We start from the raw sequence: 25,591 nt of genomic DNA on the forward strand, positions 1-25,591 counted from the left end.
GGGATATTAATGAAACATTAACAGTATCAAAATTCAGTTTTATGCAGTGTTTAAAGACTTTTTAAGGAGAAACCCCCCCCCCCCCCCCCGCTTTCAGCCTGGGAGGTTTTATTAAAAGGTCCCCAACTTCAAAATCAATGGCTATTTTAATTCCTCAATTCATATCTCCAACTGTAGAAAGTTTATATATGTAGTACTTAAGTTTCAGAACATCTAAGAATTCGCTGCTTATACCACCTTCAAATTTTTAGGTACTCGGAAACTCCTTAATAACCAGCTACTGTAATGTATCCCAGAAGTTTGTATGAATTGACAAATAATTTTAATAAACACATAAACCACATATAGCATGTGAACAATTTTAACATCACCTGGGTGCTTAAAATTCTAGGTACTCTTACGTCTCTCATCACTTTGGTCCATCATTCACTTGTTTCCTAAAAAAGAATTAATAAAAATGTAAGGTTTTTTTATTCCTACTGGTTCTATGTGAAAAAAATGTATGCACCCCAACATTAATCTTTTCTTCATTTGTAATAGCTGTTTAGCTACTCTTGATTCAGCCATTTAGCAATCCTGCTATGAAACAGCTGCTATTAGTGAAAAAAGTCCAAACTGGCAGTATTTACAGACCACTGGAAATACGGAGCATTTTAAGGAGTTGTTTCTACAACTCACAGTCAATACCCTCCAATTCATTTCACTTAGTTTTTTCGAGACCCTACCTTAAAGCCTCCAATCAGGATTATGCTTCTAAAGCCTCAGTATCAGAAAGTCTGGCTTTTCTCTGGATTTTCCCATGGAGAACTTCCTGTTCCTCTAGGCCAATCCACCCTTCTTAAAAAAATTTTTTTCCAGTCTTTTATTGCTGCTGAATTTGATTCAAAAGGGGCCCATCTGCTCCAGCTACATCAGGAGAGTTCTGCACTTTCACACAGCTGCCGAGGTTTCTGTCCCTGTGCAGAAGCTGGAATTGCTCCACCCACCCCCTTTGCACAGAAATGATGTAAAGGAACCGATGGATCCAAAAATTTTTTCCATGATCATTTTGATACTGACTGCATTTCTATCATGTAAACTCTCCTTTTCTCACATTTTGTGGGACCTTAATTTGTTCCCTTAATAAAATGTACCATAAAACTTGACAGCACAATTTTCTAATGGAAAGAAAAAGAAAATCCTATCAAATACACTATTCTTACTATAAATTCCATGAAGCAGTTAAAGCTGTGAGGGATGATTGTTTCTATTAAATTCTATCAAATGCTTGGAGCAGTTTCTTCAGGACTTTTCACATTTCCTTGGAATTTAAGTGACTTAACCTCCATTAAATTCTGTAAAAACTGAAAAGCAACTATCTGCAAGTATACTTCAAGAGATCACATATAACAACCCAAGCTGAAAATTACATTTAACAGTATGCATTGTTAAATTGTAACATGATCTGAAAAAGGATTCAACTCTGACAACTTAGATGCACCAGCTGGACCTGAATGCAAATAGACTGTATATTATATATTATATATTTAGACTGCATATTATGTTATATATATTATTATCCAAAATACCTACGACCACCTGACTCCTACTACTCATTCAAGGCTACTTTCAGGTCATAGAAACTTACAAAACTGTATTTGCATCTCTACTTTGTCAGAGACTCTTGTCTCTGTAAAAGTAAGTTTTTAAAAAAAAGTTTAAAAGTGTAAAGTTTAAAAATAAACTTAGTTTTGAGACATAGAAACCCTTGCAGGAAGTTTTGTTATGAACATTTTTTTCATAAATGAGCTTAGTAAAATAAGATCAATTTGAATCAGGTAAAACAATGCACAAAGATTCTGGATTGTTTTAATTTTATAGTTCTGTTGTATGTTAACTAAGTTTAAATGGCACAACTTTCCACCCACATATGAACACTATCCATGGGAATCAGCTGGACTTGCTAAGAGTTCCTAAATTCAATTTCTGGGCAGAAGCTGGAAAGGTGTTTACAGTGGAAGTCATTGTGCTACGGAATGTGTTTTTTCTACCCATTCACAGTTGATTTTGGGAGCAAGTTGTGTCTCATCTCTTCAAGCAGCATTAAGAAGAAGTGTTTTCTTTGCACACAGTACTTCTTTACAGTATCTGTGAAGGGCAAAAGTGAAGAATTTATTTTTATTGGTAACAAATATGAAATTCTCACACAGGTCACAGAAATGAATTACAAGTGAATAGTAGTCATCAGTTTCCTTACTGACTGCAATACATGCATTTTAGCTCATTTGACCTTAGCAAACATCAGTAATTAATCATTTAGTAATCAAGAAACAAAAGAAATTATATTATTAACATATTTTAGCAGAACACAAATAAAGCCTAAGTGAGCATAGCCTAAATTAATCTTTTACCTATATTAATTCACACAAACTAATAAAAAAAAATTAATGAAAAACACTAGAAAGAAAGTTTGGGAATTAAGCTCATTAAATGTTGTTATACCAAGCACTGTGATGGCATTGATGTGAAAACGTGTACTGTAATCTCACGAACTAAACAACAGTAAGTCTTCATCTATTTCAGGGTGTAAAAATAATTTATTAACTTTTGCTCATTAAAAAAAATCAGATATTATTCCTTTTTTTTTTCCAACAGCGGTAAACAGTCAAAAAAGTGACAACTGAAAAGTGTTCAATTAAAAAAAAGGCAAGCAGAGTGTAAACTTGTTCTTTAAAAACCAATGCTGTAGCACTGCAGAAGCAAGAGTAGCAGAAAAAAACCCAAAAAACAACTCAGTAAACCACGACAACCACCACGTTACCTCTACGCTGTCTCATCACTTTAGCCAAGGAAGCATTGTTAAAGCAGTACGCACGTAAACTTTTATTTCAAAACTAATCAAGTGTTACACAAGATGTAAAGGCATCCCTTTGGGTGGGGTATGAAGTATGCCATAGTAATGGTAATTTTATATTCTATTTTTTTAAGTTTGTAAACCGTCATAGAATACTGAAAAGTTGCAAGACAACAAGCCTTGACTCTACTGTTTTTGATCAGTGATCCGCTGCAAGCAGAGTTTCATGTAGGAATTTTTATTGCGTATTTCTATCACTGCATCTCTGACAAGCTCAATGAACATCTGAGGCCAGAGCTTCTGCAACAACTCATTTTTCATATTGATGTCAGCTGCTTCTTTCACTAAGTTCTCGACGTACGTCTGGCAAAATGTTTTTCTTTCCTTGATTTCCTGCATGGGAGAACGGTTACACATTGTATAAGACAAAGGAAGGAAAGGTTAACAAGAACAAACCCAAAAATCAACACAAATTTAATTATTAAAGAATGTAGCAATTAGCAGGCAAAGAAGCCATTGCACACTTTTTCCTTTTGGTTTTAAGTTGCACAGCCCAGGGTCTAAGTCAAGCTTTTACAAGTGTGGCCAAAAAATCTTAATTGTATTCATAATGTTCATATTATATTCATTAATTTATCTAAAATCCACTTTTGAGTCGTCATGTTAAAATATCTTTTAACAGCCTTACAATTTTTGTTGCATAGCAGTGAAAATTTGTTGGCTTCTGGTATAACAGTGAATATTTACAGAAATTAAGCACCAGACTACTTCCCTTCCTTCTCTCCCTTCCCTTCCTAGCTTTTCATGATTATAGCACAACAGTTGGAAAGTATATGTTTATCTATACCTGCCCTAAGAAGAACTAAGCATATTGTCACAGAAAAATATGCCAGTATCGTGTCCTTTCCACAGGTTCCCTGATGGACTGTGACAAGGTTCCTAACATGTTCTACATTAGATACTGAAGTAACCTGAACCTTTAAAAAAAAAAGTAATAAAATAAATATTGCACTTCATGTAACTACTAGCTCCCCATTTTAGTCACTCAAAATGTATTAATCCCTGTTTCTTCAGAGTTTCTATAAAATGGCATAATAAGCTTTGAACAGTCAGTTATATTGGTGATAAATATCTAACTAGTTTGACTTATGGCACTGTTAAAAATGTTAGGTCATGCTTCAGGCCATCAAAACATAAGCTTTCTTACATGAGTGATAAAGCAGAGAAAATACTTTCCAGCTGTTTAATCTAAAAACACAAATGATTAATCAATGAGTCAGACTGTCACCTTTAGCAATAAACTTATTCTATCACATTTATTACGTTAATTTACTGCTGATGGGGAACTGGAATCAGCCTATCTTACTCTTGTCTTGTGACATCCTGTAATATCTGCTGCCACATACATAACACTATAACAAAGGACAAGGTGTGAATTGCTGCACTGGGAAGAGAAAACAATGCATATATTTTATAGACTGCACAAATACCAAGCACTTTTTTTTTTTTATAGTGCTTGTACCATGATAAAGGACAAGAGGAATGCCTCACTGTCTTACTATGCTAGTCAACCTTTTAAGAGCTACTATCACAGCTTAACTAAAACATTTTCTTAATTTAATCTCTCCACACATGTAGTCACTGTCTCTTATTCTATGGATCTGAAATAACAAAACCACAATGCAATAACTGAACTCAGTGTTTAATGAACTTAATTTCTTGCACTAGAGGATTTATATATTTCCACATAATCAAAACGCAAGCAGTAGGACAAATGAGGGAAGCAGGGTGCATAGAGCTAAAATTCATGATGATTGCTCAGAAAGAAGATTGTGCCTCAAAGCAGCACATTCTCCCTGGGAACAATTTCCCTCTGCCTGAGCAAAAGAGTTAGCAGATCAGAAACGCAAACTAAAACAAGCGTGACTGATGCACTTGTCTGAAACAAGCCAGCTAGCAATTTTATTAATGATTAAACCTAATACATTTTGTATAGATTTATTGTTCTGTAGCTCATTTAAAAGCTACGAAACAGTTCTTTATTACTACAGCCTGCACTATCTCAAATCTTGTCTGAATGTGTTCTTCAACAATTCATTTTGGGATACATTTTCTGACTTTGTAATTCCATTAGAAATTAGAAATTCCTAACATGTGGAATATACATTTTACTTTGTAAGAAAAGCTGTGCTCACTTCTATTTTACTAATGCAGGTACATTTTTTTACAAACGTAAGGCTTGTAGGTCAGAATGTATTTCTGAGACCACGGCACTGCTGAGGAACCACTTCACTGATGACAGAAACTGACCATTATCCAGTATTCTGGCAAAGATCAGTTAGATGAAATGTTTGATCATACAAGTGAATATGGTAAACAGTGATATGTCAAAATCACCATTCTCAATAGCACAACTGAAATGTGATATATAGACAAATTCCACAAGTATTAGTCAAAGGTTCTATAATAGAAGATGAACATATTTTGTAGTGACACTTACCTCAAGCTTTTCCATATGAAAGTCCTTTGTCATGTAATTCAAGGTTGCTCGAGTTGTGCTTTCTCCTCCATTTCTTCTGTTATCACTACTTTCCTCACTTACAATCCCAGATTTCTTTCCCTTTCCCTCTAGCAGATAATGGATTTGCTTCCTCCTGTGAAAAGATAATGAAGAGATTTACAGTTTTAATTACTGGAAAGTCTTTTTTTAAGTGCAGATAGTTCTAGTGATTGTGAGGTTTTTTCTTTCCTCCCTTTGAACATGTGCTTTATGAGCCTCCAAGTTTATTGTGTCCTCAAGTTACTCAAAACACAGATGAGACTAGATATTCCTCCATTAATTTGCTTCTATACAGTTGACTTTTTGACATATATCACATAGCATCTCCTAAATAGGAAGTGTTGCAGCTTAAACTTTAATTAAGTATGTATCTATGGAAGACTAAGAGTAGTTTTTTTAAGCACCTTTTTTTCTTACAGCACCAACTCTTAAATCTGTTAACTGTTAGAGTCACTCACTATAACACACCCACTAAAAATAGTCAGTCTTCATCGTGAAAGTCCATAAATCTTCACCAATACTAGTACAATTTGAGAATTACACAAGCAGTGCATTTGGGTGCATGTGCCTTTTAATCTTACTCAGCAGACTTCATAGAACTTCTGTGAAAACGTCAGTCTACACAAATCAGGAGACACTAATATTTCTGCAATAAGCAGAGAACCTATCTTCTGTAACGTGTTATTTGTGAAATATTTATCTTTTTACCTAGGAAGAATTTATCACAGTATGCAAAAGATTTAAACAATACGTTCTAGACAAATCTCAGTTCTGTTCATTGTATTTTACCTAGATTCTCCAAATAACGAAAGCATGCGATAATGTGGGAGCTCAGAAGATGCTACATATGCCAGAATGCCAAAGAGCCTTTCCGCCATTACAATATCATTTTCAGTAACCTGTGAGGGAAGGAGGAGAAGGGGAAGAAAAAGTTAAGTTTCAAAATTGGCACGTTCATATTTCATTACATATGTACATTGAGAATTAACTGAAATTTGTTATATAGAACATAGCATATACATCTGTTCCAAGCATATCTTCAAAACATAGATTTGCTTTTACTGGTACTTGGACTGCCATCTAATCTTTAAAATAAACCAAATGAGGTACTTGTGCTTGTTTTGGTTCCTGTAATTCTGGAAACTTTAATGTATACACATGCTACCCTGTGCTTCATGATAGTCTTCATGAAATTAGGAATTTTGTAACAATTTCTTACATGGAATATCTGAAGGCCAGACATACCAATTCTGCTCCATACTGCATACACTTACAGAAGGTCTACTGGAAAATTTCTAATCAAGTTATGCTGGAGAACTGAAAAGATTCTGGGCACTCACATGTGAAAAGGTAAGTTATGGTCTCCCTTATTTTGGCAGCATCATAGAAAAGACCTTCTATAAAGACAGGCTTTAAGGAAAAAAAGTGGAAAAAAAAGAGCATTTTCTCTGCATTTTTCAACCCTTGAAAATAAGTGTTCCTCCATTACACTTCTCTAAGTATCATTCATACTGTTGCGTCAACATTAAGTTACAGATGTCTCTTTAAACTGATTTTCAATGGTTGAAAGATTTTCAGGATTAATTTTACACATTTCAATATTGCGTAAAGAAGGTGAAACGGGTTTATTTTTTGGTGGTCGTTGTTATTGTTTTTTGTTTGTTTTGGCTCATAACCTCTGGAGGCCATGGCCTGTTTCCCCTGCTCTGATGGCCAGACTATGAACAGACTTCAACTGCCAAAGGTTTGTTGGCACAGTTTCTAGACTCCTGGCTTTGCACTGAGTGCATAAAAAAAAAAATCTTTATGATCATCTAAATCTGACCTGGATAACACAGGACAATGAAACTCACTCAGCGACTTCTTAACTTCTAGATCAAATTGAATTTCCGTTCATCTTAAAACATATTTTTGGAAAGCAACCCATTATTATAGAAACTTCAAAACTCACAATATTAAGTACCTCCAGACAATTTTTGTGTTCTGTATTACTCAAATGTGTGAGTAAAATGGGATTTTGATCCAAATTAACATCTTTTTATTATATTCTTATTTAATGTTTATAAACTATACCTATATATACACACACATACTATATGCCTGAAGTATAATGCAGCAGCATAATGCAGGGAGAAATTCAGAGAAAACATAGCTCAGGAGATTAGAAATGTAAAGTCAATTCCATTTTCACGGTGTTTAGATTTGCTCATTTTCACTTAAAATTAAGTAAGTCTTACTTAGTAGCCTAAGAGTAGATGATCTCGCTAAATAGTCTGTTAACAGAAGCAAGGTCTAAAACAAAGAGCGCAGAAGGCAGCTAGGGAAACAAAGACCATTGCAGGCAGAAATGTCTGTTGGAGAAATCAGTGATTTTAATTTATTTATTTATGTTAAGAGAAGCATAAGGACCAGGTCAACAGAGACAGCAATGCTGAATGCACTCTCTAGTTCACAGAAACTCATGTTCTCTATCTTACTCCAGTACATTGTTTGCTCCATTAATCACAAAAAAGATTATAACAGTAATAACACATAAATGTAAGTCTATTATGCCTGCTTCTTGCCAAGTACAGAAAACAGGCACCAATTCAGTAAACGTGATGCATCTGTTATATTGTACGCCATACCACTTGGTGTAAACCATTCTGTAAAGTTTAGTAACTTCAAACCTTGACAACTCGTAATTAATCTGAGAAAACTACCAGTGCAAAAAACTTAAAATAGTGTGTCTCAATGAAGAGCATTTGCACACTTAGTAAATGTAACAGTTCAACAAAGGATCAAAGTAATTGTTACAGGCAGACTAAGACTCAGCTTCTAGCCTGGAACATAACTGGATTGGAAGGGGGAGGCTGGGGAGAAAATAAAAGCTTCCAAGCTTCCTTATACTTTTCTTTTTTTAAGTTTAAAAGCACTAGAGTTACACAATTTATTTAGTTACTTCTGTTAGTATATATTGCTTTTACTCCCCAACTTTACGTACATGAGAGCTGGCAACACAAGAGTCTTCAGAAACATTACACACAAATGATAATCAGAATAGCAGAACATGCACATTTCCCTTTCTGTCATCCAAAACTATCATTTAGGGCTGATCTAAGGTCTGAGAGCACACTTCAGGGGTTTGTATACTTTATATTGAAACAGGATTTTCTATTAGTGATTTTAAAAGAAAAGCTAATATATATCTGCAAAGCTAGATACCATGACTTCTGCTGTGGACTAATGAAAAACAGCGTTCAGAGTTCATCTTTCTTCTGCTTGGCTATGACACTTTCCAAATGATTAATGACACTAGGAAAAAATCCTGTGTGCACATCTTCATATAGTGTGGTCTGGCTGAAAAAGTTTGTTGAGGACAAAAATGTTCTTCAGTCATACATATTTAAGATTTGATATATGTCCTGCATAAAAAGCATGCCATGCTACATGTAAATTCACTTACCAAATTCATTCTCTAAGCACTATTAAATTCAAAGTTTTCCTTCAAAGACTGAATTTGCTGACCTTGAGATGGTAACAAAAAGTTTACTTAAATAACTGTTATCTTTTTTTTTTCCTTTGTTTCTTGACACAGACCAAACAGGTAGGATATATCTATTTGCTTTTAATACAACACACTAGTGTTGATTTTGAAAATATGATGCAGGAAAACAAACAAACAAACAAATTTTTTTGCCTTTTAAAAAATCAACTTTGATGGGCATTTTTAGTAAGGTACTAAATTCAACATTATTTTAAAGCTCTCATGGGATTACTGACTTTTTCTTCTTTTCTAGATACCGTGCTGTTGGAGTGAGTCATATTTGCTTTCATCTTTTCCCTGATAGTTAATTCAGGTAAGCTCTTTAACCCACTCCTGCTCTTCTGTGCAATTAATGCATGTTTTATAGAACTAAAACCCAAGTAAACCACAACATTCATGCTATGGCTATATCAGATAACAGGTAAAATATCTAATCCAAAACAGATGATGATGATCAAACTAAAATACTAGATATAACACTAAAGCTATGTATCATTTTTGCTCTAATTAACTTCCATAACACCACAAACTTATTTAGCATTTAAAATTGAATGCACATTCATTGTGTTTCTTCCTAACTGTTCTCACTCCCTTTATGATCAAGCCCACATATAAAATAACTATTTTATATGCTTAAATGAATCTACTTTCAATTGATGTAAAAGAGGAATACGAAGTACAAAGAATAGCAATATTAGTGTCCTAACTTTATATTTAAACACACACCCAACAAAAATCCACACACTAACAATCTTGTACATAGCAAGTGGGGGGGGGGAATCTATTTGACACACTTTTTTTCTTGTGACAACCTTAAAGAAGAAAATATTTTAGCTATCATTTGTAGCACTGGAAAATATAAATAATCATATACTATAGACAATTAAGTAGTCTGTCAAACGCACATTTTTGCACAAGTATTCAGTGTCAGCACTGTGATCATTTCGAACATAAAGAAGTGCTTTCTAAAATCAAGCAAAATTGTGCATTTCTTATTTTTAGAAACACACAGTGAAATAATAATGAAAAGTCTTCCCTTCAGGTATATCACAACCACTCAGGTATAGATTTACAATCACAAACATCTGAGACAATACAACTTTTCTATGGCAACTAATAATCTTCACAGCTTTGGTAATGGTAACACATTGCAGTTGGACTTAAATGCACAGCACAAGAAAATATACAGTGAAGTCTACTTAAAATTTTTCTCCCCCTAATACCGAAAGGGCATTGACAAGGTTCTGCTCATTTTATTAGCAATCCATCTGCTTTAAAAAAAAAAAAAACAACTAATTTATCTTGTAAGACCAATAGTAAGAAGGAAGCTACATTGTCCTACCTTTACTCCATTTATCTTCTGTAGATTAAAATGGTTCAGTCTAAACAGAACATAGTATTTCCACAAAGTAAAGTTGACAACGGGATTTCCCTGAGGATCAACTGTCAACTGCTCAATGCGATGCATCTGGGCTAATGCATTGAATTGCTGCAGCATCACAAGATTTGTCTCCTTAAACTTCAGGTGCTTAAAAAGTCAAACCACAATAAATTAAATAAGGAAACAATAAAGAGTGAACTCAGTAATTCCTATTCTGTGCCACTCAAACAATTTTCAAACTCAAACAGTCTTTAGGTCTGACAAATCAACTTGAGCTCACTTCAGTTGAGGTCTTTGTAGCAAAACACATCCATGTATCAACCAACTGGTATACTACATATGTTTAGAAATGTCAACATTACAAGCCCCTAAACAATTTATAAACACTTTAGTAACAGCACTAATATTTTCCATGTTACAAAAAGCAGTGATACTACTTGAGCAATGTTTGTATTAATTCTGCAAGTAAAGCAACTGCAACATCCACACATAAAAATAAGTACAACATATGTTTTTAACTATCCTGCTATTTTGGCCATAGCAGGCTGTCATACCCTGCTGTTTCTTTGAATCATGCCATACGGTAGTGCTCCTATGAGCACGGTATATTTGGCTACACAGCAGCATTATTGAGGGAAGTAGAAAGAGGAAAAACTGATGGTGAAGATAAAGTTTAGTTGAGATTCTGCTATTCCCCCAGATTTTTCCCCCCTGCAATGAAACAATTGTTTCATTGTGATACATAAATTTGTGGGGAAACTTAAAACAAATTTATCCATCTCAATGAAGCCATTAAGTTCTGTTATACTCAAAACCTTAAAAAAGCAGTAGGGAGTTCAAGAAGCGTATCATCTGAGTAACATGTTGCTTTATCTAGGTTATCACTATTTTACTATTTGCTTCAAAAGGACTGATTTAAACGTCCAAGAAAGAAAAAGAAGTACTAAAGGGACATCTCATTTATGGTTTTTTGCTTCATCAAGAACTGGGTAATTCCAAGAGCTATACTGATTTAGCTAGCTATTCCCTTTGAATTTTACCTCTCTCTCCTTTTACCCTTTCAGCTATTTGATCTTTGAAGTCACAACACAAATGAAGGTCTCCTGAGATCATGGATACATAACAATATTGTAGAATAGCAATACTGTATTTACACATCAGTTTTGCAACTTAAAAATAATCAGCTAGGTCAAAGGAATTAAGAGAAATAATAACCAGGCTGAACAGTAAACACTGTCCTGTGTGAGAATCTAAATTAAAGTCTTGATTTTTAAGAAATATCAAGTTGAAGTCAGCGTTACAGGATAACACCAAGCAAATATGTAATCCACAAAAGTATGTATTTATATGAAAGCACTCAAGGGTGACTATGCCACATTAAGGTTCCATTAGACTATACATATTCCGTAGCTGTTCACATAGCTGAAATCTGAGGCATTCTTACCACAGAATTAGGAAATTTTATCTTCAGTTTTGTTAACACTTGAACAATTTCATCAAACTCTATGAACATAAAGGAGACTGTGACAATCATTCCAGCTGTTTGAACACTCCAATTTCGATCCAGGCACTCCAGCGCTCCAGCACCATACAAGCAAAGAGTGTCTCCTTCTACTTCCACTAAATGAGACTCAAGAACAGACAAGCCTTGTACTGCACTGCTCAATATCGTGTCAAGAGACCTGTGGAAGAAATAAAAATGCAGTGATGTAAAAGAGATTATTTTGAGACAGTAACATCATTCTATTGAATGACAGTCCTTTCATTTAGCAAAACCCAACTGTCAAATACGATTGCATTTCTCAGCGTTCATTCATTCACAGTACTCAATCTGGTTCAAAAACATTAAGGGCTGGAAAACCCTCTTTCCATCAAGTAAGACTGCAAATGTTCTACTTGTTTGGCAGAAAGGCTCTTGGTCTATTTGAGTTGGATGGGGGGGTAGGGAATTAAGGAATCAGTCACATTTAAGAAACTGCTTTAAAATTTTAACTCAGAATGCTAACAACATATTTTGTGTTGCTTTAGATATCTAAAACCAACTTCAAACAATGTATTCAAGCAAAGTCACCTTGACATTCTGTTTGCTCTATGAAATGTAAGTTATGACATGAGTAGGCACTTAAAGAACAGACAGTTTTTAAAAACAATCCAGGATAATGCTATTCACAGCACTGAACAGCTATTTTTATTCTTGACAGGAGTCAAGACTCCTTCGTCAAACCCATACGTCACATTATCTGATCAGGATATCCATTGTTCTGCTTAGAGATGAGAATAATCTTACAGCTTATTAGCCTTGTTTAAGACTTAATTAACAGGGATGAATAAGCATTTCTTTAAAATAATGTAACCTTTCCAATTCACAAGAACAATTTTAAAATTAAGCAATAAGTCCAGATATTCTCAACTCTCATCTCTTTGCATCTTATTTCCAACATGATATAAGCAGCTGACTAGACCTGAAGTGCACGGACAGTTCAAGATGAGCACAAAATCACAGGTTTAGAAATTTGCATAATGATTGTTACTATTTTATTTTTTATTACCTTCCCAGTACGTTTAATGTACTTTGCTTTTTTGACTACTAGTGATCACCCAACTGATCTTTTCTTGATAAAATCAACCAGAACTCTAAAATTTCACTCTCAACTGGAAATATTGAAGCTGTAATGAATACATGAAGCTATAATTACTTATCTAAGCTGATTTTCACCTGCCACTTTATTGCTGAGTCACTCGTCTTGAAAATATCTTCTGAAATTCTTCACCATTATAAAACATAGTAGTAGATCAATGTCGGTTTTAACTTAGAGGGTGTTGAACAGGAATAAGGCTTCAAGGCAAAAATTGGCAGTTATCTACAGCTTCTCAATTTTAACACACATTGCCGTATCTTCACTAATCTGCTTAAACCAATATAAATCGGTGATAAAGATCGCTATCACACTTTCCTTTCTCTAACCAGCCATGAAAAAGAATGAAAAAAATCCAAACCTGTCTCCAATTCAGAAAATTAAATGGACTGTAATTTACATAAGATAATTATAATATATGCAAATAAAGCACATGGTTTATTTTGTTAACATGTATGGGGGGCTGGAAGTTGATATTTCATTAAAGTAACCACTTCAATTTCTACAATACATTCTACAAATCTTAAACTACAAAAACTTTCACAAGAACATGGAAACAGATTTTATGCATTATATTTTATTACTGTAGGTTTGACAAAAGAATCCTAACATTCGTGGTCAGGACACTACAAGGAATAAACCAGCTTTAGTCACTGTATCGACCATAAGCAGAGATAGCATTACACCGAGATCTTTCCTGCAACTCCATGGAAAAAGTCTTAATATATTACATAAAAGCATGATTTCTCAAGCAATGAGAATCTGTTCATTAACACAACAATGCTCAAGCTACCATGGCTACATTGACTTGGTCACGAGGGTGATTACTAACACCAAATTAAACTGTGAAGAAACCAAGAAGGCAAGAAAGCAGTGGCTAAACATATGTTTGGGGGAAAGCTTTGGAAGTGCAAGAACAGAAAGGATTGTAGCAATTTCAAAGTGGTAAGAAAAAAAATGTTTCAAGAGATGCAGCACTAGATAAAAACCAGTCTAGCTAATACTAGACTAACTCAGATGGGTTCTGTTTGTGAGAGGCAAAGGCTTCCTGCTCGTACCTGACATTTCCAGTGTTGATCGGGCACCGCAGGAAGCTGTACTTGCTGTTAAACTTGTGCAGGCTTTTTTTTTCAGGTTTTTGCCTGAGCCGGCCAGGTGGTTTTAGCCAATCCAAGGCACACGTTGTTTACTAAGTTCTACATTATGTTTTTAAATTATATAGAATGCCAGATGGCCACCTTTTAAATGCAAATAAGCAAGCCACAAAGTGTATCACAAAAAATATAACTGTATTTTAAACCAACAATACAAAAGTTACCTTAGGAATAAAACTAAGTCAAAAAACTGCTCTTTAAAATAACAAGGCTATGAAAACTGTCCAATAAGAGATGTTTCTGTTCAAACTAAGAACACAAATTCAACACTTGGTGTATAAAACCTCAACACACAAAGAGGTTACAAACGCTTGCAATGCCCATACATCCTCATTTTGTTCATTGCAACTGAAGGCAACAGTCTAAGCTGTCAAGGAAATGAACAGCCTTAAGACGGCTCAAAAACCCATATTTAACATTTCTTGCAAACATGATGTCCTCCCTTATTTAGCAAAGTCACATAATAACTTAGCTTGCTCTTCTTTAGTCAATGAGTTGCTATTATATTACTTATTTAATATATATTACTTATTACTAGTGGCCAACAGGTTTAATCATGAAGTAAAACATCTCTTCAGGATTGATTTGGATGTATTATCTTTGATAATGAACTACAGCGAGATCTCAGAGGTGAGAAGGAGTAACCTGGAGTAAGATATGAACAAGAAGAAATATTTCCCAATAAAATACCTGCTTTCTTCAGGAAATACATATGCAGCACTGCCATTGATCTGACAGGGGTCATTATCTTTATCGTGGTTTAAAGAAGCCACAAGAGCTATTCGATTCTGCTGTATCTCCCACTGATGAGCAATATTACAAATCGTTAACCGTTTCTTTTCCTGAAACAAGATATAAAAGTCATAATAAGTTATGATGGTGCAGTATCAACACACTTGTTTGTTCTGAAAGAAACATGCTGTTTAATCAAAACATTGTAAACGCTTAACATTGAAGAAATTATAGTACTGGTTGGTGGTTACGCATTAAAATCAATGCATCATTCTAGTGCTATTTTGCATAACTGCCAGCAAACAATGATTTCACAAAATTTGCAACAACAAACAAGAAAAGTAACATAAAAAAATCCACAATTTGTGAAGGAATAAAATCAAACTATTTAGTTCAAATAATCACAGAAGTCTCATTCTGGCAGTCTGGAGCTGCTTGTAATACTCCTCCCACGAAACTGGGCAGACTGCTTATACTTTCCTCCATGCTGCCAGAGTGACCCTAGCACTTAAGCTAAGACAGTTATGCAGCTACTGTAAGTCTTAGCAGTAATTGCAATGTACTCTGCACGGGGGGAAAAAAGTTATCTTCTGAAAAATGGAAAAAGTCAATTTTATAAAAACAGAAAATGAAGTTACCATCATGATAGATCTACTGTAGTGCTTGTGTCTAAGTTCAAATATTTTGCAACAGTTTTCCTACGTAATTTTTATGCTGTATACAGGTCTTGTCAATGAACCAGTATTTCAGAAGTCAATAAATACTTGTTCTTGTACAGTCATGCAAATCCTGTCAATTACCTACAACTCTGTAAGTTATTATTCTATTGTATCATATAGATAGCTATGATTTAATATATCCCATTTAGCATAGTTTAAAAGGTTAAAGAACAAGGTGCTTTGTAAGAGCTCCTGGACTGGCAGCTGAACTCTCAAATGAAAACTGTACAACATAAATAATATCAAAGCATAAGTTCACTGTTAGCTTCACTTCATTTGTTTTTTCTGAACCAGATATAATTCTCTGGGAGTCAGCCATCTCACACTACTCTCAATAAAATTTGAACAGTGACTTAGAATTTCTGAGAGGAAAATACTATAGCGGAGCTTAGAATAAAATAAATTTACAAAGATAAAACATGGAGGAAAACAGTATTAGTCAAAGCCAATGATTTCTTGGTTTATAGTATCTTACTCTAAATTGATGTTGCTATAGAAATACAGCTTTCAAGTCTATATACAAAGTAACAACCTTAATTTAAAGCTTCCCACTCTTGAAGTATTAAAAAAAAATAAGTTCTAAGAATCCTTTAATTTCTCTCGTATAATTCATCATATCACTACTGGAACTGGAGTACAAACAAATGTCCTGATATTTTGAAATGGGGGGTAGGAGAGGAAGGCAAACCTGAATTTGCCCTATGTAGTATACACAGCAGTTCATAGGCAACCTGTGTATTTGTCACTAACTTTATCCATTAACAGGGGAAGGATAAAAGGTGCATACTCTTTGGATGTACTAGTAAAATTTTCTACTTCAATGTTATGAAATACTGGATTGAAACAGCAAGTACTTGTTAGCTTCAAATTGCAATGATCTCAAATTGCATTTAAAAGGATCTCAGGCAAAGTAAATCCCTGTTAAAAATTACTTTCTTAGAGCTTAAGATAGCCACCTTTAACACTGGTAAGAAATTGATAAAAGCCTGTCTAATATAATAATTTTAAATATCATTACATTAGCTCCTGTCTCCTTTAGAATATTTTGTTATCCTGATTAAGATACAAGAAAACAACACAATACTGATTAGGATTTAGAAAGCTATACCAAAAATACTGAAGGCTAGAAAGGCTTTATTTGTTTTAAAATTGAATATTTAACATTTCTGTTTTAAGACAGACTCTATGGCTGGAAAAACAATCAACACAAACCACAGGTTTTTTTTATAGCCCCTTTTTTACAAACAGAGAAGAAAATTTATTTTATATGCCTATGGAGAAAGACAGTGGACCAGGGTAAGCCTAATTCTACAATTTAAAATTAAGACTTTTGATACATTAAGTTTGACCTGTACTCACCATGGTCCTAGGTTTAATCTATAAAAGTAACATGGGACAACTCTCATGTTTTTACATAATTCCTTTTCACAGTGGGCGAGTTGTGGACACCACTGCAATGTAGTTCACTAAGAATGCTCCTCACAGTACTCGGTGTTGGAGATGTGAAGTGTAAAGCACTACAAATGAGTATTTCTTTGATAAACAGAAAACAGTAGATCAACAATAATTATCTGTGAGTGCTAGTTTGTGGACCCTAGCTATTTCCTTAAGAATAAAGAACAACGGCATATAAACTTTTCACGGTAAAACATATAATAACTACATGCAAATCCCTCATGCTGCAGATACTATACTCAAACACCATGATCTGTTTCCATGACTGATAATGCAGACACAGATCTAATATGCTTTAAACATTGAAAAAATGTCCATAGTTGTCTGACACTGAAAGGACATGGAAACTACTTCAAAAGTTTTCTTCTTCTGAAAGTTTTTCCATTTGAAAGAGCACAAAACTCTATTTCACATTCAATTTCTGCAAAGAGTTAGTGAACACTAAATGCCCAACATCTTGGTTAGAGAAGACTAAGTGCCCAGCATTTAGAGACTTCACTGATGACTGGGCTCCATGTCACAGAAAGCAGGGGAAGTTGAAATAGTTAGCATTTTCTTCCAGTCACATTTAGAAAATTCTGTTTGTTCTGTAGGGTCAGGGTCTCCTTATTATCTCAGCTACTGTACAGCTCTACTGCTTTGTTAGCCCTCAGTTTTGGGCTGCTGGATTCCTACAGAGCTTTGAAAACTTCCAAGAATCATTTTACAGAAAGCAAATTTTAGAAGTGTGAAGATTCTGTTAGCAGTAACGATGTCTTGTTCCAGTACATATTAAGTTCAGCCTCTGCTGGAAAGGAATTACATTCTCTGTACAATTTGAAGTACATTTCAAGCTTTCCTGGAAGAATAGGTTTTAAGCAATAAGAAAAGTCTGGAAGAAGACTCTTGATGAAGACACTCTGCTGATAGGGTAGACAAGTATCAGCAAGAGAAAAAGAAGAGATGACATTGCTGAAATCAATGTTTTCGATGCTGTGAATACAGGCAAATACAAAACATCACCAAATCAAGCAAAAGTCATTGGTATTTGGTGCTTATGTCACTTAACTATTTGAAGATAAGATAGATACCTATTAAATTACAAAATCTACAATTTAATGTGGAAATCTGAGTAACAATGGCATTATTTTTTTTTTTTTGAGACATTTCCACTAGCAAAATGCACTGAGAAATCTAGGCCATGAAGACAAACAATCCCTCTGCTACAACAAAACATCACATCAATGGGTAAGAACATGAACTACAGACACTTTCAAAAAACACCTACTTTTTTCCAGTCCAGGGACATGGTTAGCTTCTCAATAGCACCAAATAATACTATTTGTGAGTGTTATTTACTAACTCCCTATTTCTTTGATACTTAGAATTGGCACCAAAACTTCAAACCTGAAGAGACTTAAAATACAGTAGTATCTTATGGGGGTGGTGGTGGGGAACCAAAACACACCAAACCCACAAAAAACAAACCACAACACTGCTTAAAAAAGACTGTATCTAGAACTTATTTTGTTACATTGTTTTTGTTTTTTTTTTTTTTTTTTTTTAAATCACAATATACATGGATACAAATATGCAGGAAATCAAAATAGATTCTTAGGCAGTAGACATTGATTCTCCCCCTCCCCTCCCAATATATTTAGGTTCTTACTGTTGGGGGATTTTTTTATATACTTAAAACGTCTGACAATATTCTGTTAATATTCTGTTTGTGTCTTATTTTTCCAAGTTGTATACATTTGCTACACTTCTCACAGGCTCCTGCGACTACTTTCAGTCTAATCTCCTTCCCGAAATATGATTTTACCTAGGCAACTTAACAACATGGATATATGAAATTTGTTTGTTGTTCTGTCTGCAAAATTGAAAGAGCTTTATGTATAACCATTACTGGCTGACAAAAAGTTTTAGGCACTTTTTTTCTCCAAAGAAAGCTGATTTGGAGACAAATGGCAATATTCACACAACAAATGGAATGCATATACTCTTAGATCCTTGAACTTTGGTCTCCTATTAGCAACATAGATCATTTAGTCACCAGCCCCATGAGAGTATTCTGGAGTGCACCTCAGTCTCCTCTGTCAGAGCTATTCCTTCACATGTATATAAGCATTAACCAGACCAGGTGGTCTGTTAGATAAGTGTTCTTCTGAAGAAGACAACAGCTGAAGTCTAGCTGCTGCTCTGATGCCTGCTTAACTCCTTCCACAAAAAGGAACAACTTCAACAGGAAAGAATGAAGGAAAAACTACTTCAGAACACCCTGCATGGCAGCAGTTAGAGCACTCACCTGAAATGGGGGAGACCAAGTTCAAGGAATCTGAAATCACTGAAAAGTCCTTTACTTTAGTCTGGATTTGCTTTATCTCTGGATTTGTGAAAATCAAGTTTGCCATCCTTTTACATACATCACACTCAAGTATTCAACTGCTGTGGTTTTTTTGCTAAAGTATAACTTGCATAGTTGACTGAAGAGAGTTTGTGAGAGCTTTCAGTTGTGAAGTGCACTGTTTAAGCTGTAAAAAAAAAATTAAAGCGACAGAGGCATATTGGGATACGTAAGAACTACAGCAAAAAGTATTAGGACATAAATTATTGCTGTAAACTGGTTTACAGTAGGCTTAGAAAAGCCATAGAAAATACCTTAAGCAAGGTCTGTTTATGGCTTTCACGCTTCCTTTCTTCCTCTTTCCTTGCTGCAACAGATGCCATACGTCTTTCTTCTTCCTGGGTGAAAAAAGAAAACCACCTCATAAAAAGAAGTATTAATCATGTTCTGACAAGTATTACTGATAAATTATTAATACATTTTTGTGTTGGTATTTGAAATGCAGATTTTAAACTAACTACAATTTTAGGATTTTTAACATTTTAGTGTTTCTAAATATGATTTAAAACAATAGAATTGGTAAACATAAATAAATCAGGAAATACAGAAGAAATAGATACCTACTCAGATGCAAATACTGCAGATAAAGCTATTTAAAACTAGTATTTGTAAAGGTCTTTGAAAAAGTATAAAGCATAAGTATGACAGTAAAAAAAGTACATTTTAAAAATATAACAGTGCATTGTATCTTTGTAGCAGCTTTGCAGTTAGTAGGGGTTTTTTCATAAGAAAAGACACGGAGTGCATGAGCTGAATTCTACTTATGTGCGAATCATGATCCAAGATTAATTTTTATCATTATAAACTGTCTCCAGGGGCTTACTTCTCTCTATCAGCAACAGAACTTGCTAAGAAAATAATTTTTTCAACATTAACTATAGTACATTAACAACCGAAACCAGGACACTCATCAGTATTATTACCTACTCAAGAAGAAGCTTCAAGAAGAGAGCCATGATTCCTAAATAATGAAAGTCATGTAAGTGAAGATGCTTAATTTTCCTGGTACAGCAATTTAATACTGCAGTACATCCATATTAGGTTGAATGCTCCCTGTTTACAGAAGTCTGAACATTCTCACAGCACGGTATTTTTAGAACATATATTTTCCAAGTAACAAAAGAAATGTTCACTATGAAGTAAAAAGTGTAGAGTTCTTCCAAGACAAATATTTGGGAAGCATACTTTAACTTATTTTGATTTACTTCACATGCCATTTGGGTGTTTCCATTAAACATATGAAGTATCTTCCCAGAACATACAAAAAGTGTTTTGATTTCCCTCAAAATAGAAAGCTCCTGTCCTAACCTTTTCACTTTCACTTTCCAGAAAGACATATTAAGAAAATTAATGAAGAATAATTATCAGAAAACATCATCAACCATGAAGACAAATTGATATGTCAAAATTACTATGTAAATAAAGCATGCTATGTTTAGAGCATTTTAAGAACCCCTAAGCACACGGGTGAATGTTTACTGGAAGATAAAACAAAACAGGAACTTCACACTTAGCATCGCTATTACATTTTTAAGAAAAGGATTTCCAAGGCATAAGGAGTTAGGTTCACATGGCAAACTTATTCTTATCTGTGTACAGTCCCCCTGAAACCCACTGACGTGTCAGGGATTTTGACATCTATCTGAAATGTCATTAAACAACAAACTTCGCAATTGTTCCTCCATGTCTTTAACCTAATATGCATATATTAAACAACAGGAATACCTTAATGCAGATTAAGAGGCAGGAGGCTTTGCACAGAGCAAACTTCTCTAACCCGACTGTGTGCCATAATTTCCCTAGAACAGTTATTGGAAAACCTTTTTTGTCCTGAAAGCAACTTCTGGCCTTTTGAGGGTGAAGGTTTGTTGGTAGCCTCCTCTGTTACTGGGCTTTTCAGTTTTTCCTAAACAGGGTATTACCAAGGGGCTGGAGTCATAGAATTACAGAACAATCCAAGTTAGAAGGGACCTCCAGAGACCACTAGTTGATGTTAACAGAGGATCAACAATAAATAAATAATTGAATAAAATAACACACAAATACAGGCAGCCTTGGAGATCCCAATACAATGAAATACCACAAAATAAAACCCAATACCTGAATGGGAGGGTTCAGGGTGAGGCTATGAAAATCATGAAATAAACCCCATGCAGTTACATGCCACAAATATGAATGTATAATTAATAACGCAAAATAAAAATGTACTGTTCCTCAAGGTATGAGTCAAAATGTTATGAGCTACAAACATGATTCTCATGACAGCCATTTATCCCCATTATGTGTTAGAGTACACTAAGTTTGTGTTTTCTTAAAAAGTCTTAAAACAAAATATACATACTAGCAAACTACCTTAGTGATATCTTTCTATAGGAAGTGTGTTAAGAGTCATTTTGGGATTTTATTAATTTCCTAATTAAATCTCTTAATTTGACCTTTATGCTTCATAACTTGGCTTCCTAAAGAAACAAGCTTTTTACAATTTCAGTGTCTTAGTCCTCACTAATGACTTTTCAACACATTGAACACATTAAATAATATTACTTAAAGTAACTTTAAAAAACTTAAACAAAAACGTTTTTTTGTTCCCTGTAAGTTTGATTATATATAATTGTGATGTAGAAAGAGAAATGTAAACTAGTTTTCACACCAAGAAAGGAAGCAGAAATTATCCATTCTATTTGGATACAGCTAGCCAGTCATCACAGACTCAGCTCCAAACTAACCAAGTAATTGTATTTTGCACTGCAGAAGCAAGAATTAGAGAACATAATTACACTAATCTATAGGAAATTAGCCTTCATTAATTTTATTACTTTCAAAACAACTTAAGTTTGAGTTTCTTTTCAAGCTTTAAGGCAAACATCCACAAAGTTCCTCAATTCAGCCTTCTCTCAGCTTCCACAAATATCTCTTCTTACTCTATCTTCCATCTCAAAGCCTTCCCTTAATCCAGTCCAAATGCATGCTTTATGACAGTCTTCTACACGAGCGTCTACTGCCCTCACTCAAGACAGTCCAGTAAAACGGAGTGAAATTAATTAATGCAAGTTACATTCCAATAACAGTCTTTTATTTACCAAATCAGACTTTTTTCTTTGCTTGAGTTTTATCCTAATTACAGACATTAAAAAAAATACTGTTTCTTTTACAAAAGCAATGAGCTCAGCCTAAAAAGAAAATATATCCTAGTTTTACTCAGTATTCATAAGGCAGAATGATAGATAAAACATCTGAATAAAGATCAAGGGCCAAATCTACTTTTTATGGCCATCAAATCTGTATACATTTCTTGGTTAATCTTATACAACACATGCAATCAATCTTGAAAAACACATTCCCCCCAAAACCCCCTGAGGTACAACACAAAGCCCTCAACCTTGCCACAATAAATTTTTACTATTGCCCCTTCTTCTGTTTTAGCTCCAGCTCTTTTCAAATTCTTTCTATCTCCCTTTTTCTTTGTTCCCTCTCATTATGCTGCTGCTGTTGTCCATAACTTTGTTTCATCTGTAAACCAAACCTTGCTGGACAAGGGGGGGGATACTTTTCCAGGAGGTCGAAGTGCCAGATCATTACAAAAGGACTTGGATGTCCTCTTGTGTACTGATATCTCCTCTGTTTATTAGTTCTCCACTTCCTATCCAAAAACTTATTAAATGGCTAAGAAGCAATCTTAAAAAAAAAAAAAAAAAAAAAGGAGAGAGAGAAAAAGAGAGAGGAATATACTTCCTAAAGAAGCAGAAGTCTCACCTTCTGCAATAAGATTTTGAGGCTACAGGTGTACATGCGTAGTGTGAAGCAACAGTAGCAACAGAGCACAAGACGAATAAGGCGCATTGAAGCTATTCCCACCCTTACAAAACCTCCCCATGGGAGCGGAACGCTAGCTGTAGCCTTGGCGTGCCGATAGCGCCCCCTGCTGCTACCGCAGCACTACCGCAAGCGTAGCACCACTGATGTTAGCTAAACCTGTCATTAGAGCATCAGTCGTTCCAGAGTTAACGACCAGCACGACCCGAGAAGGATCCTAAAGACACCACAGAGGAATGCACATATTCTTCCTCGCTACTGCTCTACTATTATTCAAACAAGTTCTTTTTCAACAAATGATAACATTTAAGTCACAGGAGAAAGAGATACCAAGGTAGCAGGCATGGGGCACTTAATTTCCATAGAACATCTACCTTAAAATTATGCAAATATTTTTACTATAGATTAGAAACAGCTACAGTATACTTACTATAAAATACTGTAGGCAGTGAGAGAGAAAAAAAGGCAATATGAAGAATGGCCTGGAATATACATTTAAGCTTTCAAGGCAGAGAGGCTCAACACAGTACACTTAAAATACACAAAATTCATCTCACTTATACTTGCAGAAGGCAGACTACTTTTTATTATGTATACTACAGAGGCTGATTTTACAGAAGAAGGAAGTAAGAATGTAAGGATGGTTCTAGAAAAAAATATAACCATGGAAAAAAACAAGTACAACATTTTTGACAAATCATTCTTTAAGTGACATTTGACAATATTTTTCACTTTTAGTATTAATTTAGTATATTTTTGCAAAACTTGGTTTGAGAGAAATTATTACCATCCACAAGAATTACTCTAAAAGTTCCTGAAGTGTCTTATTTTCAAGCTGAAAGAAAAAAAATTAGGGATCCTTCCCTAATAAAACAGAACACTCCATGGTGGTGATGGAATCGATAACGAATTCTATTCTGGATAAGCCAGTAGAACCTACTCCCTGATCAGCAGAGAAATGTCTAAGCAAATAATCAAAACCCAACACAGCTCTCACTTTAAGCATCCAAAACTTATAAAACCTCAGCGAAAAGAAGCAAAGTTTAACTGTTAAAAAGATGCACCTTGTCTTTCAATTTGGGAGCCACAGCACATTTAAAAAAAAAATATATACACACACACTATAGATTACATATACACGCACATATATAAATACATATACTTCACGAATTCTGTTGGGAAAGCGTACTTAAAGTGATGGGTAGCAAGTGTTCCCAGTTAATTTCTCAGTGAGGAAAATGTACACGTTTCATTCGTATTTTAATATTTTATTACATGTCTTGCGTAACAGTAAGCAGATACTGTCTGCAGACTGAAGGAAAAAAGATAGGTCACAGCTAAACTGTAAGCACCACTGGACAGGTCCACTTTTTCAACAGTTCAAACTACAAAACTTACTAAAAAAGCTTCAATGCCCGGAAAAAAACATCTCAAAAGCATGGAAATGACTACAGATGCAACCTGAGCCTGAAATTGAAGTACATTGCAGTCAAAGCCCATAAGCCTATTTCACTCAACAATAAATCAAGTCACATCACCTCACAACCAAGGTGGACTGAAGGTTTAACTCTTACAGTTACCAATGGTTAACACAGGTGACACACTAATCTGCCCAGCCACTGTAATTTAGGCTCCTCCCTGCTTTTTAAGCATCTAGATTGATCTACAGAAGTTTGAGAAAGTAAAAATTTCCATTGACTTGATATTTTAGATACACAATACAAAAAGGATGGGCTTTTCATCTGAAAGTCATCTTCCAGTGTGGACAATAAGTGTTTACAGTCTTAAACAGTGAAACTTTTTAGAGGTGACTAACCTCCACTGATTTCACCACCACTAGGTCCATGCCTCAGTGGTTTAAGAGCTTAAATCTTACATTCAAAAATGGCTTAGGAATTAGATGGCCTAAAAAACCACCAACTTCCTCACAGTCAGGGTTTAAAAGTTGTCATAATATGATGCAATCCCTTGAATAAAGGCAAATCTGCCCCGACTTACGAAATAATAGAACAATTACAACACAAAAAAAAGTTTTATTCAAAGCGCAGAGTATTTGATTTTTAAGGCAGCTGTAAGTTTCTGAATAGTTCCCTAAGGCAGAGGCAGTTACCACCAGACTTTTGCTCCCAAGTTCCCTCTCTCCAGAGAATGCTAAAGAAAAAACGTGGCACCAAAAAGCATATTTCTTCTTGAAAACCAGTATGAATAAAGCTTCAAAGTCTCTTACACACTTTTGAAGATATCCTTCTGGTTTTATTCTTCCTTGAAATAATTTTCTTGTCCCAGGAAAGCCAGCAAGTAAAAGAAATGTTAAAAGCAGAAGTAACAACTGTGTAGAACAGTTCTTGAGCAGAAGAGCTTCTGAACAGGTTAGTGAAGAACTCGTAGTCAGAAAG

General features: G+C 34.7%; 1 protein-coding gene across 1 annotated transcript in view; it reads right to left on the reverse strand.

Annotated features, from left to right (window-relative positions):
• Window positions 1-2,720: 2,720 nt before the first annotated feature.
• The window catches only part of LRRC49 (leucine rich repeat containing 49), a gene marked incomplete at its 5' end in the record, with an annotated part of 50,362 nt that continues 27,491 nt past the window's right edge, over window positions 2,721-25,591 (reverse strand). Inside the window, 7 exons of the mRNA XM_010292791.1 lie at window positions 2,721-3,226; window positions 5,334-5,487; window positions 6,183-6,292; window positions 10,262-10,447; window positions 11,745-11,982; window positions 14,781-14,932; window positions 19,637-19,720. Coding sequence (XP_010291093.1) covers window positions 3,020-3,226; window positions 5,334-5,487; window positions 6,183-6,292; window positions 10,262-10,447; window positions 11,745-11,982; window positions 14,781-14,932; window positions 19,637-19,720 — 1,131 coding nt within the window. The remainder of the gene's footprint in view (window positions 3,227-5,333; window positions 5,488-6,182; window positions 6,293-10,261; window positions 10,448-11,744; window positions 11,983-14,780; window positions 14,933-19,636; window positions 19,721-25,591) is intronic.

The sequence above is a fragment of the Phaethon lepturus genome, unplaced genomic scaffold, assembly GCF_000687285.1.
Source record: "Phaethon lepturus isolate BGI_N335 unplaced genomic scaffold, ASM68728v1 scaffold36248, whole genome shotgun sequence".
Classification (NCBI taxonomy): Eukaryota; Metazoa; Chordata; class Aves; order Phaethontiformes; family Phaethontidae; genus Phaethon; species Phaethon lepturus.